Source organism: Vollenhovia emeryi, unplaced genomic scaffold (assembly GCF_000949405.1).
Source record: "Vollenhovia emeryi isolate VEMERY1.0 unplaced genomic scaffold, V.emery_V1.0 DF939355.1, whole genome shotgun sequence".
Classification (NCBI taxonomy): Eukaryota; Metazoa; Arthropoda; class Insecta; order Hymenoptera; family Formicidae; genus Vollenhovia; species Vollenhovia emeryi.
Window position 1 is genome coordinate 75766 of NW_011967011.1, and position 16584 is coordinate 92349.

Below are 16584 nucleotides of genomic sequence, written 5' to 3' on the forward strand. Positions count from 1 at the left end.
GATAGGAATTTATGCGGTATGTACATATGTGTGCATGTGTATCATATCATATTATATTACAGTAAGTACTTAATTTTTACAGTGTCTGATGTGAAAGTGACCAACCGAAAGAAGGAGGTAGATTGAGGTAAAATATTGACTAGTAGATCGACTAAAAAGAAAAATCGTGTAACATTTTGCAAAGCTCGCAATAGTTATTGAGTAATAAACAAAAACGTCTGAAAGCTTGACAAGCGGTAGGCCGGACTTGGTAGGCATGGAAAATGGTTTACTTGTGTATAAGTATCTCTTATGATTCGATACGTATAGGGGCGAGGGGTCCGTTCGGCGATCACTTTTACATCAGATATCTTATATAACATGTGTTTTTTAAGGAAATTTTATTAGTATTTTTAGAATTTAATATTTTTATAAGATTTAGATGAAAAAAAGTGACTCACTTCTATCGGTTTAATTAAAAAGGCAATGAATTGTAGTATACACAAAATAGCAGGGAAGATATCCGAACAGATCTTCAATGCTAGCTTAAAATTATACTCGGCAATAAACATTAACATAGACTAAAAGAAAACAGTTATAGAAAATATATGAAATAATTATAGCTTCGAAATATTTTTTTGGTCAGATCAACGCGTACCTGATAAACAACGAAGGCGACAAATATTCCTAATGTAAACACGGCCCGTGCATACCGAAATTTATTTTGATAAGGCCACAAACCCCATACCAATAAAAGAATTCGATTAACATTATAGTATCGACTCTTAAGCACAGTCATCTTTCCATGAATGTCAAATCGTATATGCGCTCGATTACAACGAGAACCTTTTTCTCCCCTCTTTGTAGTGCTAGATATAGTCGTAGCGTGACTGATGCGAATAATAGTAATAATAATAATTGCGAAATTATCCAAAGTTACGTGTAAAGCACAAGGCAAGTCTCGATCGATTATCTATTCTCTCTATATCTTTTTCAGTATTCATGTGAGAAAGGAAATTAATTTATATTAACCAAACACGCAACAGCATAATAATTTTTTAGGAAAAATAAAAATAAAATTTATGAGACATGTTCCAAGTTAAAACAAACAACGTTAGATACCATCATTCAAGTTTGAACTATTGTATACTGTGTTATTCTATTTTATTAATATTTTGGTTAGTGTAGAAAAGTGTAAAATTATAGATAAAAATCTTCAAATAGAGATGTACTAATAAATTAAAGATAGTTTAATGATTACATTTTTAATTATTATAGATTTTCTAATTAAAAATATTTTGCAATTTGTAAGATAAACAAATAATATTTTACGAGTAAATGACATTAACCACTCCTTAATGCGCAATATAATTTTACAAATAAAAAGAATTGAACATTTTACTGGCGAAACAGAATATCGATAAAGAACAAATCTAGATATATTTATATGTAGAAGACATAGAAAGAAATTATGCTTAGTGATATCATAAAAAGAATTCGCTAGAATTTATTAAGTGCATAATCCTTTAAATATCAAGTAAAAGAAACGACATATAATGAAATAAAATATTATTTATTGATGAATAAATAGCAAATAATATTATCTTATTTAGCTAAATTAAATATTTCTACTTTAGTCTACAGGGAAAAATTTCTCCATGTGTATATTACTACGAATAGCTACGTTTTCTGCGTTAGTTTATGAAACTACTGTATGGAATAAATTACCATCATAAAGGAAATTGCTGTGCTCATGACCTATAACAAATAATCTAATGAAACTGATCACGTGTAGAAGGACGCTATCACATTCTCTATTTTGCGCTATCCTACCGAGGTAAAGCTTTCCATTACTGAAACGTATAGACCGCCAAGATTCGGCACAACACTTTTCGAGGAGATTTGCATGACAAATAAGAACAATTTCTGAACTTTTACAGGCGTCTTGTACCACAGAGACATATATCTAAAAAAAATTTATATTATTTGTTAACAATAAAAAATATATAAAACATATTTTTTTTATATTTAATTAAAAATTCAGAAAAATATAATGGACAAACATATATTACATGTGTTGTACAAAGAGTTGCACTTTGATATATTGGAAAATTATAACTACTGTATATTTAAAAGTTTTATTGACAAATAATTAAAAAAAACTGAAATTATTAATTTTCAACTATTCATGTAATTTATTCGACAGATGTAAATAATTTTGATTTCTTTTTTTACAAGAAGTTAGATAAAAATTGCAACATTACGGTCGTACGTACAAAAAATTAATTTATAATAATTTTAGACAAAAATATATACAGATTTTATATATTTGTGCATAGGTTTTTTACGTTAACGTACAGATTGTTACTCACGTTGTGATAAATAATTCGTCAGCATAGTTTACCATCAATTGTCCCAGAAAAGTAGTTCCAAAAAGATAAAGTTCGTGTCCAATAATATAACACGTTGCTATCATAAATTCCATGAAATCATCCATGCTTATTATTGCAAACAGAAGCTATTAATAATAAACTGAATTAAGTTATTATTATATTGTAAGTACATTATTATATGTGCATACGCGTACTATCATATTTACATATATCATAGTGCTATAAAAAAACAATTAACTTATGTAATATTGTACACCAATTATAAAATACATTTTGCAAAAGAGAAACAATTACTTACTCTGTATAAATTTAAAACAAAAGAACACATGCCTACCACTACTATAAGAAGAAAAGATAGTGTAAAACTTGTTGTCAACAATTTAAAAAGCCTTGAAAACAATAAATCGGACAATGAGACTTTTATTATAAAATAAAATGTGACAAACTACTGACGTAGTCAGTTTTATCACATTAAGTTTTAAATACCTACTTTTGTGCATTTTTATGGAGTTCTACTGTTTTAATTATTCTTTTGATGACTTCGTTTTTCTTGTTAAAGCACGTTATTACTTTCTTGTCTACAGAATGTTGTATTCGATAGCTGATGACATTAAATTTTCGTTTAATCTCGCCAGCAGTACGATTATTTATTTTCTTATTGTATGTCATTCTAAGAAAATATTATTAAAACTTTTACACATTCTTTACCATTTCTTACCTGCAAATTTTAAATATTGCGCAGCAGTGTAAAGCACTCAGTACAAATATCAAACTGATGGATATTGTCGACGAAATACCAATATTGTAACTAACACTATTATACAAGATGATATAATAAAATAGTTTTCCTTCGTTTATATGGTATTCACTCAGGAGTAGTAAATAATGCGCACGTGATTCATTTAATGGCCGCAAAAAATCGAGGATATCTGGTGTCAGTTGTATCATTAATAATGTACATGCCATACATATTTGCAGCACTAAATTATATGAAATATACTATACATTATAACATTTTTTTCTATTTAAAGTAAAACATTTATAATATATTAAGCGAGATTGGAGAACATTATTCATTGTTAAAGAATATATTATACCACAAATACATATAACTGAATAATACAATACGTTCAGTTTCTACACTATACTATTATACTATACTAACATTCTCTATATATAAAACTAAATGTTATTACATGTTACCGCAACTGTAATGTTTTTTCCTTGGTAAACGTAATGTTCTACGATTTTAATTTCCTGCGGATCTGTTAACATCTGCTGATTATTAATAATTTCTTGTAGTATCTGTTTTAGCTGTATTAAGTGAATTTTAAATTACGTCTCAAAAATAAATATAAAAATTGGCTTTATTAATAAAAATTTCCATTCAACTTACTTTCTTAGTATTGAATAAAAATATATTGAAGTTTATAACATATATCAAACACAAACAAGAATCCGACAAAATCTTAACAACAACGTTTATACGTAAGTCGGCTGTAACAAATTGTGCTAGCTAGAAAAACACATGTCGCTATGTTAAATTGTGCATTTAACGATATAACTAATTCAGTTATTCATGTTTATTATTGTTTATACAAAATATTTAATTTTATAACACTATTGCTTTTTGTATTTTCGTTATTGATACTTTTATTTGCGTAATCTTTGTAAGTTAACGATGTATTTCGATTAATAAACTCATGTATCATATTAACAAAAACTTAACTTTGTATTAAAAACGAAAATCTAGAAGTATAAACTAGTTAATAAAATAATTGATCAGTTAAAAATATATTACACTTTTAGGCTGGTAGAACGGATTGAATTGAATAGAAAAGTCTTTCCGTTTTGCGAGTTTCAAAAAGAAAATATTAATTAATAAAGATACGTGAAGAAGAATGCATCTATGCGATTCGGCAGAAATAGACAGCCTAGCATACTATTGGTTGTCGCTAAGCGCAAGCTCCTCCCAGTGCCATTGCGCGCATAGCAACTGCAATCAGCGCGCGACACTGGGTTGTCTCTTCCTCGCTACGTCCTTTCATTCGTCAGTGAATTGCGTGCATGCACGCTTATTCGCAGATCTTTATTAATTAATTTATTATTTAAATTATTGAAAAAATGCGAAATAGCAGAGAACTTTTCTACTCAGTTTAATCATCTTTTCTATCTAAGAAAAGGAGTACAGTAATTACCAAACACCCTATATGTATGTATACATATACACTTTTAAAACAACATTATGTAAGAGTTAATAGATAATAAGAAATCGAACATTTTTTCACATCAAAAGTGGCAACTTGTATCTGGTAATGTCGTTTTGCTTACATTGTAATACAGTTATACGAGAAATATACAGAGTGTTACAGATAAGGTGTACGTCCGCTCGCATACAGGTAGAGCGGGTTAACTGAAAAGGAAAGTTGTGTACCATTTTGTAAAATTCGCAATAGTTTTCGAGTGATAAATAAAAACATCTGGGCGAATGAAAAGCAGTGGGCCGGACTCGGCAAGCAAGTTACACGCCTTATTTGTTCAGTCTCGTAGCAACGGTGGACGTTCGATAGCGGAAGGTGGAGCGAAAAAAAGTTGTCACGCGCCGGAAAAAAGTTGTCACGCAGTGAGCGGTGAGCTTCAGATGATACTCACTGTTCGTTCCTCACCGTTACAAGACTAAACAAATAAGCCATTTAATATCTGCCGAGTCCGGCCTACCGCTTTCCTCGCGCCTATTAGCTCAGACGTTTTAATTAATTACTTGATACCTATTAGGAATTTTACAAAATGGTGCATAACTTTTCTTTTCAGTTTAACCCGCTCTACTTGTATACGAGCGGATGGACACCTTATCCGTAACAACCTGTACATGTTTTTAAAATAAATGTCAAAACTATTAAATTTGCAATATTATGATAAATGCTTGAAATTTTGTTTGACAAACTGCATCGAATTTTGCATGTAATTTGACGTAGTATAAAAGTTTGAGAAACTAAACATTTATTATAATGTGTATAAGAGTATGACATATCAGATAGTTTTGTTTCTCTCATTTTATATTGATTAGTAAAAAAATTGAATAAAATTTAATATCAATACAATATTTTTACTTTTCCCCTTATTTTTAACATAAAAGTAATATACAACTTATTGCATATCTAAAAGCTTAAAATCTGTCCTATTCGAAAGCACACATCTTAATACAACTTTATTGCAATATAGCAGAAGATTTTCCAGACATAAATTACCACTTAACAAATGTTTGATTTGTCACCCTTTATTAATCCATATAAATTATTACTATTATTTCTATATGTATATGTATATATAATTTATACGGGATGTTTACCATAAAAGTAACCAACCGAAAGATGGAGTCAGATCGCTGCGTGTCGCTTGTCGCACGCTACTTGTCCGTCGCATATTAAATTGTATGTACAGAGGAATTCTTAATTTTATTATTAAGGCTATGTACAAACATTTTATCTGCCAAGTCCGGCCTATCGTTTTTCGTGCATTTATTTGCACGAACGTTTTTGTTTATTACTTGGTAACTATTGCGAATTTTGCAAAATGACTTTCCTCTTCAGTTTAACCCAATCTACCTCCATGTTTCGGTTGGTCACTTTTACGTGATACGCTGTATAAAAGAAAGAGGAACTTATTTTGATATAAGTGTATAGTTTTCTGAGAGCAACTCTTTTTTCAAGGCTCCTTAGAACAATGTTTAAAGTTTACACGTATGTTTTAAAATGGTTAACAAGTTCCATTGTAGTATCCTTACTAGATAAATGTAATAGAGAAAATTTAGAATTACCTGAATAATCACTGCAGAAATGAGTAATATATAGAAGCATACTGCACGAAAACGCTCAAATTTCGTTTTTTCGAAAGGCCACAAACCATAAAACCTCAGAAGATCTTGATTTAACTTGAAGTGACCGTCAAATATGTTCATTCTCTTGCGAAAGTCGAGATGCGAATGGAGAGCGGATTTGTAAGAGCAGATTTCAGACAGCAGATTTTAGAGAAACGGATTTTATTTCGTGTATTTTTTCCGCCGTACTGATTTCTTTAATACACAGGCCAATTTTTTCTTGGTTCTTCGCGACGCGTGATAGACAGTGGAAGATACAACATCGAGGAGTGAGTGACAGTTGCAGCAATTTAAGTATTCTCCATACTTACATGATGGGAAAAAAAAAGGAAAATCGAGCTTTTCTATTGGCTATCACTGATATAGCGAGATATCAACAATGCGAAGGAAACATGAGTCATGTAAATGTTCGGTAGAAAAAAATCTCTTCTTGCTAGAAATTTTTCATAAGCAATTATGTACCCCGTTCTGTTCTGAGTTGGCGCAAGCGCATTCGCATAGCATTACCGCCGCAACGCCAAAGAAATTCATTCCTGCGTTCAGCCGTTCAACAGAATTCTCTTTTCCCCATAAAATAACATTGGCAATATATTACATATCTTTTACTGAACTGCGATAAATTGTCAAGGATTCATTACGTAATTATGAAATATATCATTGACAATATTTCATTCTACCATTTGGAATTTTTACGAGTGTAAATGCGAGTTAAAATAATTGTGAGAAGAAACGAGACAAAATTGGACACATACGGGTGCGTATAAGTCTAGAAATAATTTGTGAGGTACACATTGAATCACAAGATCTTTTAATAATTATATTTTTATTAACTTATTGACACAGAGAGAACGAATCAGTTCTAGTCTTGATTGGGATATATTTTCTTCATAGCTCACAAGCGCTGTTTTCACATGTCTACTTTGTTTTTGACATCTGCTTTGTTATTAAATTATTTTCGTTACTTCTTTATCGCAAAGTTTTAATATTATTGAATTTTTCACTTAATTAACTCACTTAATTTAATTAAAATATGTTTTATTTTCTGGATTTATTCAAGTAGAACAGAATTAAAATGCTAATTAAGACAATCAATTCTATTTATTTTTAATAATCGTAATAATCGAAATAAAATATTGTGTATCTGAATATTTGTGTCGGTGTTATTTTTTCTCTCACATATATTCACATACATTTGATTGTTATGTTTTCGTTATCTTATAGAATAAAATATCGTAAAACAAACTAACTATCTTATACATTACAATAATTAGTGTTTCTTTCCATGTGCAAATGATTTACTTTGTATTTTTATCAGCTACATATAATTTATAATCGGCAATTCACGCGTGTTGTCCATTTTCCGTTATAGCAGAGTATAAATTATCGTAAAATAAGACATTGACATGCTTATGAGCTGTAAAACATATTTGTTAAATGCTTTTCATTAATAAAAATTTGTGATTCTTTTATATACAATGTTATCTCTCTCTACCTTAGAAAAACCTTCGATAGAAGCCAAAATTAAGTGGCCGACATTTATAATATATGGCGTTGTAGTACTTTGCATTATAAATAATAGTAATTTCTGGACCTTCACTGGAGTCTTATACCATTGTACATTATATCTATTAATAAAATGTTATTTTACATAGTTTTTCAAAATTTAATCTGAAGAATGTTTAATTTATAGTTGGCAATAATGAGAATGATTATGTAATCGCAATAAATACTCACGTAGTATAAAAGATTTTGTTATTACAATCCGTAAGTTTTTGCCCATAGTAATTACCCAAAAACATAAATATAAAATGAAAGCCAAGGAATAATATTGATGCGATAAACTCGTACATATTTCGCAAAATTATTGCTCTAAGCAGCTGAAAATCGTGTGTGTGTATATATAAATTCATAGCTTGATTATTTGTTTAAAAAAAGAAATTTAGAAAAAGTAACTTACTCGAAATAAATTGAAACTTGCAGATGCAACGCCGACTACAACTAAGAAGAAAAAATATGGCATAAAACTGTTTGCCAGAAATTCACTGCATCTTCAATAATAAAAGATCAAGATAAAAGAATCAAGATAAAAAGAAAATATTGAATGTTGAGTGCATCCGTATATAGTTTTAAATAGGAAATCAATATATTATAAATATTCCGATTTTTGCAAAAAATGCATTACACATATAAAGATACCGACTCGAGGGCTTTTCGGTGTATATCCACTGCAGCGATTATGTCTCGATGAGCGACGCGATCTGTTTGCGCAGAATTACTCGACATATATTTGTCAATTGAACGTTCGATACGATAGCTGTAAATATTTAATTGTTTTCTTATTTGTCAGTTTGATATTAATACTATTATATATATTGTATATTTCTTCTTAGCAATGTTGCCATAATTATGGAACAGTGAAAAAATATAATAATATAAATACAATAATATTAAAAAAAGTTTTGCTACATCAATTTCATTATAAATACACATGTATAAAAATTATATAAATAACTTGCAAGAAAAAAATGTTACCATTCATTGTCAAATATATCAATACTTTGACATTAAGCATATTATTACGAGTATGTTTAGAAAACAAGCTGTGTACTTTAAAAGCGAAATCAATAAAAATACTGCTCAAATTATTCAATAATCTCTTTTTAAATGAAAATTTTAACGTATATTATTTGGATTCCAAAGTTAGTGTGCAAAATGTTATTATTTTATATTTATTATTAAATACATATATTAAATGTTAAGCCTCACCTGGCAATTTTTAACAATCCGCAAATATGTTCGAGGTATACCATTTCTAACGTACATGTGGCCATAAATACAAAGCAACCGAAAAACAAGCAAATCATCCAATGGGATATAATTGGATAAAAGTACGTTGTTTTGTCGACGAAATATTCTATCGAAGCGTGGAGCTTGTACGGACGAGTTTCGTTAATCGGAACAATTAAATCAAGAATAACCGGTAACAGTTCAGTGAGTGCATACAGAATAAGACTTATGATGATACCAACTAGAATTATGTCAAAATATAAAAAATTCTTTGTACTGAATTCAATACTGAATAGTTATTTTTAATTCGTGTAATATAGTTTATTAAGCAAATCATTTATAATAGCAGGTTTTAGACACAAATGAAAGGAATAGCTAATGAGGACAATAACGAGTACGCTGCTAACTAAAAATCTTTCAGAAATAAAGTATTTTACGCTTGTGTTGTGTCTTATGGAAGGCAGAGTGACTAGTAGCTATTGATAATTCACTAAATTATAATATACTAAAAGAAGATTTGCATGGAAGATTTGACATGTTGCTGGTTGGCTATGTGCTCTTTTTTTATAATTCTCATACATGATACTAGTATCGTGCATAGTTCTCCGGAGGATGAATGTTGTCGCATTATGTTACGCTCCGTTTCATCTTTCAAAAGACTCCAACTATTATGCATATTTTCCCAAATTTGTTTCACCTGTGGTCGAATTATTTCAGATAGCTTCTGAAGGTTGAGCGAAAAGAAATGATGGGATATAGTGGCTAACTTACACCATTGCGATTAACACAAAATGAGTAGTATTGTAGGATATATAAGCAAGCTGGTACGGTGTACGAGAGTACCATAATACAGAGATCCAGGGTGAATTGTGACGTGAGAAACGATGATAACTGAAAGTGATGAAGACATCAGAAACGGTATGCCATGATGTAGTTGCACACTCTTTTTTAATATATATATAAATCTACGGTACCAGCGTATTTAGTTTAAATGTTTTTGTACGAGACGCTAGCGTAAAAGACTAAATTGTACAAAATTAAACGGTAATACGTACTCGTATAATACATAATATCTAGAAAAGAATGTTACTACCTGAAAAAACATGAAAGATCCCATTATAGTAAAATGGAAGATATGACTAATTATCGTAAATTTTGAGTGTTGATATGGCCACAGACTGACCGCTGAGAGAAATATTCGATTTAATCTGTAATAATGATTCTCGGCGAAGTCTGTCCCCTCGTGATTCGAAAACATGTTAAAAAACGATGTCGAGACACCGTATGGTGTACGTTTTCCGTTAGAATGATACAATCGTATTCTACCCTCGCCGGATGTTTTTATAAAATATTGTCATCAGCGTTTGTGGTACCGCCCCATGTTAGGGGACGAGCATCGATCGCTCGCGTTTTTACGAAGGAAAAGACAGGAAATTGAATTATCAAAATTGCACGTTACGTTTGTCCGATGTAACTTTCCCAAGGTAAGGGTGAAATAACATCCCCTTCTTTTTCTCACGTTGGCGCAGGCGCACTATGGGTTTCCAGAAAGTTTTTCACGCAACACCCTCATAGTCACTCGAGACGTTGTGAACTTCGCGCTACGAATTGGTTCTGTTACGCGAGTGTTTTCCATGATGTGCGATACAGAGATTCATACTTATTGCTGTTTCACTTATTGTTATTAAAATATTAATATGCAAAAATATGCAATCTCACGGAGTGTATACGTGAGTGTAAAACTTATAAAAATGTGTACATAGTATATCGAGAAAATAATCAATCCAACTAACACTAAGAAGATGTAGCGGTGTTAAAGGTTTTTTTCTTTGCGATAAGTAAATTATTGTTGCGATAATATTCAATCAGTAAAGTACTATTCGATCTTATATGAATTTTAATTATTATGAATGTGGACCATAAAACCACATACAAACCACACGTCACAAGCAATAAATTTAATGAGAGTTTGAAATGGTTAGATAAATACTGATAATTTAAGAATTGAGATAAAATTAAGAAAATGTATCAAATAATGTAACGAGTTAATGATGATAAGTGATGCTTGATACTTTGTTTATTTTTCAGTTTGTGCAAAATAAAATTATAATAAATCCATATATTTAAATGTATATTTATACAAATAATTAGTAAATACATTTTTCGTTAATGTATTTCTGAAATAAAAAAGAAAACATATTTTACATATTGGAATCACGAACTTTTCAAGCATATTTTTATTATTAAATTCAGATATGTATATGTATATGTATAATGTCTGATTCAGTTAATAATTGAAATTCCAAAATAATATAACAAAAGATACAAAAACTTCAATAAAATTCTCAGGTTTATTTCCAAATTTACTTATTTTTTTAAACAATGGTTTTTGTAGATCAAAACTAAAAACATTTGAATTTTGAACACTAAAGTATTCCATAATTTCGATAATGTGTTTGATCCCTTTTCATTGTTAATATTTCATTTTATTCGTTGTATTAATATTTTGCTCCATGTGATGTGACGTTATAGCAAACTTTTTAATTTGTTGAGTAATATTTTTTCGTAAAAGTTGGAAATATTGTGGTACATACCCAATGGCTCGTTAATAGAATATCAGATCCTTCAAGAATCTTGTGTAATTATCTACGATGGGCTACTAAATGCTGAGTCGCACCCTGTGTGGTCATCGTGTGGAGTAAATCATCGTGAAGTAAGATAGTGACATACTCATTAACTAGAATATATATCTATTTATGTTCTCAAAGTAATTTTAAATAAACAATAAACTATATATGCAGTCAAAATAGGGAACACTTTTTATAAGCTGAAAATTAGCCATTTTTAAGTTCAGTCACTAAACTCGGCGAAAAATGATCGTAGATAAAGTGAAAAAACGATTTAAAGTTTCTACTTTAATAATGCTATCGATAGTTTTCTAATCTTTCTCATCTTCACTGTTCGCATCTTCTATGTTTTAAAAAAGAACACAATGTTTTGTCCCTTGAAATTACGTATATTTGACGCTCCAAAGCTCGATAAAAAAATGTTTCTTGAAAAATATGAGTTAAAAATGCATTATTTACCAAACGCTTTTTAAAAATTTATCTATAATTCTTTCTGACCAAGTTACATGACTTTGGAGCCAACCATATACTTTCTTGAAAAATAATGTTTACTGCCAGCATTGGCTTTACATAGAGGTTGCTGGTCAATAGGTATTTGCAACGTACACGTGCGTGTGTGTATATGTGTGTGCGTGTGCGTGTGCGTGTGCGTGTGCGCGTGTGTGTGTGTGTGTGTGTTTGTGCGTTTATTATGAGTACATTACCGTGGCAAAGCCTTCTAGAGAAGCAGCGAAAACACCACCAATTTCACAATAGTAATTTTTCATACTTCTCTGCATTACAAAAAGCAGCATCCTTTGTGTTCGTAACGAAACCGTGTACCATTGCGTATACCTAGGTGTTAATGATTAATATACTTCAATTGATCACACGAAATATAAATATTGTAATATTTGTAATAAATAAATGCTACTTTTCACTTGTACAGTTACATTGGATGTTTAAGTATATAAACAAGAGAGATGTTTTGAAATTTGCACTATTTTTACGCTATAATCGTTGGATTATTGCATTAGATATTACATTTACATACGTTTTGTAAAAAATATTGGTATTATGATCTGTGATTATTTGGCCGGCAAAGTTCCCCATAAACATATAAATGAAATGAGCGATAATTAACAGAGCGCATGCTAACATTCCGTTTGTATCGTTTGAAACCATCATAAATTGCAGAAGCTGTAACACAGATATTGTTTCACAAAGAAATTTTAATTTTTACCATATGTATATTTTATCATTATTCTTACATACAGGGTGTTATGTAATATCCGTCTTACCTCTTACAATTAGTTATGAATAGAGCGGACTAAACTGAGTCGAAAAGTCCTCTAGCATTTTGCAATTTTTGCAATAATAAGTAAACGAGTTAATAATCATACGTAGCCGTTACCGTGTGTTATAAACAACACCCCGTGCGCCTAGTAACACCGATCGCGGGACAGCCGTATCTCGCTGCGCGTTTGAATTAGAGTAATTAGAGTATTAGACGGTAGGCTGGGCTAAGACAGCGATATTTAATAATTAATAACTCGTTAATTATTGCAAAAGTTGCAAAACGGTACAGGACTTTTCGACTCCGTATAATCTGCTCTATCCGTAAATAAGGGGCGAAGCAGATATTACACAACACCTTGTTTAAGACAGAACAATTGTTCGTGAAACTGATATACTCACTTGAAACATATTAACGGTTAAAGATGAAATACCTACACCAATTAACACAAAGTAAAATTTCATAAAACTGGTCACTAGATATTCAGCAAATTCGAGTGCTCTGCGATGTGTGTCAACGGCGCTGACTATTCTTTCATACATAATGTAATCTTTTTCGGACTTGGATATTGGTGATATATTATCGCTTATATGTTCAAGACGATAACTGCCAAGATGAATTATATTTTTACATATATAATTTATTTATTAGGAAAATATGTTGTATTTATTTGTATATCAATTAATTGCGATTTTTAGAATCTTTCTTATTCATCATATATATGTATTAATATTCGTTACCATACTTGGATTATTATCATTTTCCATATGTATTACTAATTTTGTCAATATAAAATATATGACAAAGGGAATATTTTATGTGACAATTTTTATAAAATCATTTTTTCTATATCAGTATATGTATACAGTGAAAGAGATTTTTCACCTTAAATAAGCTATTAGTAATTCAAATTTTTTTAAAATTTTTACCTTGCTATTTTCAACATTGCGCAGATATGCAATACAAATGCCATAAGCATACTACCAGTAGACACTACTGCGGTACATCCGACATAAATGGCGAATAAACTATGAGTTAAAATGGGATAGAAGTATCGTTCCTGATCGACAAAATACTCGGCTAGGAAGGTGAAGTGATGCTCACGAGATTCATTAAGCGGTGTAATAAAGTCCAGTAAAGCCGGAAGAAATTGAAAGATACCAAAACTGTTAAGAAACAATAGTAGCAGCACTATAAAATATAATAAGACATATATAAATTACGCTCTTGTTATAAGATAATCATGTCTTCAAATTTTGCTTATTATATTAAAACTTTATTCTATTCCAATATATTTATATAATGCGATAGCATAAATTTACTTATTATTCCATTTTCTACAAAAAATTAAAAATTGCAATGTTAATCTCGATTTTAGTGATAAATTCATGCAAAAACAAAAAATAAAAAATAATTAGATTGTTAATCTTTTTACCCGTCGTTATCACCGCGAATTGCTTGGAAAATTCGGCGTATTTTTTTAATATATCGATTTCATCTGCAGCTTTTACTATCATCCATTCATAATAAACTCGCTCGTACGAGATTTTCATCTATACTTTCGAATAATCTATGAATGTGTATAATAACATCGAAAACCACAATGAGGGATACATATTCAATTTAATGATAAATTGACATTCATTATTAAATTGAATATTAAATGTGATATGTACGCATATATTTTTGTGGATTTTTAGAATTGTGTACTTACTTCTTTATGATTCCAAACAAAGGCGATATACGTTAAGAAATATATAAAACAAGGAAATGCTTGCGCGAGAACCTTTAACATAATATTTACACTGAATTCTGATGTGATGAATGTTGCTAACTGTAAATGATATTAATTTAAACGGTAAACAATATGTCTTTTGATAACAGCTATTAATATAATTTGAAATAAAAAATAAAATTAATGCAATACTTATTTAATAATGTTACTATATTTGTCAACATTTAAAAAAATGATGCAATTAAAATAATTAATGCAAATTCTCATTACTCTACGTTGTTAATTATGAAGTGTAATTGTTTAATCTTAAGAAATGTGTATGTATGTATATATGCATACAATAAATATTTTAAATATGTAAAGCAATGTAATAATTGTGAAATCGAATTAGAGCCAATGCAAGCGAACCTGAGCAATTAGAAAAGCCATGAGCACGCAAGGGAATAACGTAATTTGGAAAATTCGGGATCTCCATTTTTGATATGGCCACAATCCAACAATCGTCAAAAACTTCCGATTAATGTTGTAGTATTGATCTACAAACGATGTCATTTCTCTTCGAAAGGTGAACAACATATGAACTGGACTCTTTATCCCCTCCTCCTTCCCCGCCTTAGAGTAATATGCTTAGAATAATAGAATAGAATGTTAAACATCTTTATTACTTTTTCTTTTAAATTTCTTGGAGTCATAGAAAGAAAAAAATTTCTTCTTCAGAACATGAGTGACAGAATATATAATTTAACATTTACACCTATTGTAACTAATGTTGCAATACAAATATCAATTGGATCAATTACCATTATTTTCCCTTTAGAAGAAAATTATCAAATTATTTTCTTCGTACAGATATTGAACATGCTTTTATTGCACGTTCATATATTCTCATTCTTGACGCAAGAGCAGGCGAAATTGCCGCTAGACTTTCAGGACTTATAGTCAGTATGATTTCAATCGTTAAGTGCTATACATCTCTGACTTTTGAAACTTCTAAATAGCATCACTGTAGTTGCTATAATATCTTTATTATCATTATAATTACATTTAGAGATAACTTTATATATAAAGATATTAGTAAAGTAACTTTAGTAAAAGAAGCTTTCACAATAATATCATTTATTAGTATAAAAAAGTAAACAGATGACACAAGGTTTATAATTGTTGCTGAAAAGTATTAAAGAGGTAAGAATTATAGAGATAATTATACATACATATAGTAAAATAAAAAATAACTGCTCCAGCAGAGCTGAATTTTATATTCTTGTATAACTAAATAATATATAAAAAAATGTTTGTTCTACTGCAATTGAATTTTGATTAATTGCGCTAATTAAAGTGACTTACATTTAATTATTTTCACGTTTTCTCAAAATTAAAGAAAAATATAATTTTTATTTTTACTTTTTCTTCTATTCCTAATCTTAAAATTTTCGCGCAATACTCTACCTGCTCGGTTTACAACACTTATAGTATTTGAACACAAAATTCTGTAGGAGCGCTGATAAAAAATTATAGTATTTTTTTATTTCAATATCATAATATGAGTTTTGTGTTTTATTTCTTTTAGTGATTTCAAAATACTTATTTCTCCATTTGTTTATCTCTCAATTGTGTAGAATACATTACCATGAAATAGGATAAAGATGTACTTAGAATCTAAAAATATACATTCTTTATTTATGTTTATATACACAGATGAGAGAGAATTAACTTTACATTGACATCAGTTTATTACCGACGTTCATTACCGTGGCAAAACCTTCTAATGAACCGACGTAAATTCCACCAAGGATAATGGTAAAATTTTTTGTGCCATATTGTAGTAAGAACAATATTAATTTCTGAACTCGGAGCGGTGCTACGTACCACATTGAGTTATATCTATAAATTTTTATAGAACTACTATTAAG

General features: G+C 29.7%; 5 protein-coding genes and 1 long non-coding RNA gene across 13 annotated transcripts in view; 1 reads left to right on the plus strand and 5 right to left on the minus strand.

Annotated features, from left to right (window-relative positions):
* The window catches only part of LOC105558319 (odorant receptor 49b-like), a 5456-nt gene extending 4494 nt beyond the window's left edge, over positions 1-962 (minus strand). For all 3 annotated transcript variants that reach the window (XM_012005927.1, XM_012005928.1, XM_012005926.1), the window contains exons 1-2: positions 638-962; positions 441-560 (exon numbers count right to left, since the gene is read on the minus strand). In XM_012005927.1, the coding sequence (XP_011861317.1) occupies positions 441-560; positions 638-778 (261 nt within the window). In that variant the 5' untranslated portion in view covers positions 779-962. The remainder of the gene's footprint in view (positions 1-440; positions 561-637) is intronic.
* A 625-nt stretch (positions 963-1587) lies between these two features.
* On the minus strand, positions 1588-6630 carry LOC105558318. Of its 3 annotated transcripts, none has more exons than XM_012005923.1 (9): positions 6190-6630; positions 3769-3888; positions 3569-3647; positions 3091-3352; positions 2863-2973; positions 2671-2761; positions 2352-2497; positions 1813-1945; positions 1588-1737 (listed from the first exon to the last, which is right to left on the minus strand). In XM_012005923.1, exons 1-9 carry the CDS (start codon positions 6328-6330, stop codon positions 1687-1689), a joined length of 1134 nt encoding a protein of 377 aa, XP_011861313.1. In that variant the 5' UTR covers positions 6331-6630; the 3' UTR covers positions 1588-1686. The 3 variants fall into 3 exon arrangements, with proteins under 3 accessions (XP_011861313.1, XP_011861314.1, XP_011861312.1); XM_012005924.1 differs by having other exon boundaries at positions 3091-3301; positions 3569-3650; XM_012005922.1 differs by having other exon boundaries at positions 3569-3650.
* Positions 6631-7385: 755 nt separating this feature from the next.
* LOC105558316 (odorant receptor 67c-like) lies at positions 7386-10391 on the minus strand. 2 transcript variants are annotated; one of them, XM_012005920.1, is made up of 9 exons: positions 10130-10391; positions 9808-9927; positions 9616-9733; positions 9016-9277; positions 8450-8563; positions 8207-8297; positions 7984-8126; positions 7742-7874; positions 7386-7663 (listed from the first exon to the last, which is right to left on the minus strand). In XM_012005920.1, exons 1-9 carry the CDS (start codon positions 10292-10294, stop codon positions 7613-7615), a joined length of 1197 nt encoding a protein of 398 aa, XP_011861310.1. In that variant the 5' UTR covers positions 10295-10391; the 3' UTR covers positions 7386-7612. The 2 variants fall into 2 exon arrangements, with proteins under 2 accessions (XP_011861310.1, XP_011861311.1); XM_012005921.1 differs by lacking the exons at positions 7386-7663; positions 7742-7874 and having other exon boundaries at positions 8046-8126; positions 8207-8247.
* Positions 9161-9887, plus strand: LOC105558315. Its single transcript, XR_001008663.1, has 3 exons — positions 9161-9240; positions 9383-9508; positions 9754-9887. It is a non-coding gene; the product is annotated as an uncharacterized LOC105558315 (long non-coding RNA).
* A 789-nt stretch (positions 10392-11180) lies between the features above and the next one.
* Positions 11181-15343, minus strand: LOC105558321. Of its 2 annotated transcripts, XR_001008664.1 has the most exons (9): positions 15083-15343; positions 14654-14725; positions 14375-14492; positions 13869-14130; positions 13341-13545; positions 12697-12842; positions 12368-12497; positions 11631-11773; positions 11181-11213 (listed from the first exon to the last, which is right to left on the minus strand). XR_001008664.1 is itself a non-coding variant. In XM_012005932.1 (8 exons), exons 1-8 carry the CDS (start codon positions 15248-15250, stop codon positions 11723-11725), a joined length of 1152 nt encoding a protein of 383 aa, XP_011861322.1. In that variant the 5' UTR covers positions 15251-15343; the 3' UTR covers positions 11608-11722. The 2 variants fall into 2 exon arrangements, 1 of the variants encoding a protein (XP_011861322.1); XM_012005932.1 differs by lacking the exon at positions 11181-11213 and having other exon boundaries at positions 11608-11773.
* A 779-nt stretch (positions 15344-16122) lies between these two features.
* The window catches only part of LOC105558322, a 4699-nt gene continuing 4237 nt past the window's right edge, over positions 16123-16584 (minus strand). For both annotated transcript variants that reach the window (XM_012005934.1, XM_012005933.1), the window contains exons 5-6: positions 16423-16555; positions 16123-16330 (exon numbers count right to left, since the gene is read on the minus strand). In XM_012005934.1, the coding sequence (XP_011861324.1) occupies positions 16256-16330; positions 16423-16555 (208 nt within the window). In that variant the 3' untranslated portion in view covers positions 16123-16255. The remainder of the gene's footprint in view (positions 16331-16422; positions 16556-16584) is intronic.

Bases quoted from the DNA above. Each gene is read 5' to 3' on its own strand.
- LOC105558316 (XM_012005920.1), bottom strand. From the start codon at position 10,294: ATGTTTTCGAATCACGAGGGGACAGACTTCGCCGAGAATCATTATTAC. The intron at 8,127-8,206 runs GTAAGTTACTTT...CACGATTTTCAG, and splicing joins CAAGTTTCAATTTATTTCGA to CTGCTTAGAGCAATAATTTT. The intron at 7,664-7,741 runs GTAGAGAGAGAT...TATGTTTTACAG, and splicing joins CTATCGAAGGTTTTTCTAAG to CTCATAAGCATGTCAATGTC.
- LOC105558318 (XM_012005922.1), bottom strand. From the start codon at position 6,330: ATGAACATATTTGACGGTCACTTCAAGTTAAATCAAGATCTTCTGAGG. The intron at 3,353-3,568 runs GTAATAACATTT...CATATAATTTAG, and splicing joins CATTACAGTTGCGGTAACAT to TGCTGCAAATATGTATGGCA. The intron at 2,762-2,862 runs GTAGGTATTTAA...ATTGTTTTCAAG, and splicing joins CTCCATAAAAATGCACAAAA to GCTTTTTAAATTGTTGACAA.
- LOC105558321 (XM_012005932.1), bottom strand. From the start codon at position 15,250: ATGTTGTTCACCTTTCGAAGAGAAATGACATCGTTTGTAGATCAATAC. The intron at 14,726-15,082 runs GTTCGCTTGCAT...ATTATGTTAAAG, and splicing joins TGGCTTTTCTAATTGCTCAG to GTTCTCGCGCAAGCATTTCC. The intron at 13,546-13,868 runs GTAAAAATTTTA...TCATCTTGGCAG, and splicing joins GCAATGTTGAAAATAGCAAG to TTATCGTCTTGAACATATAA.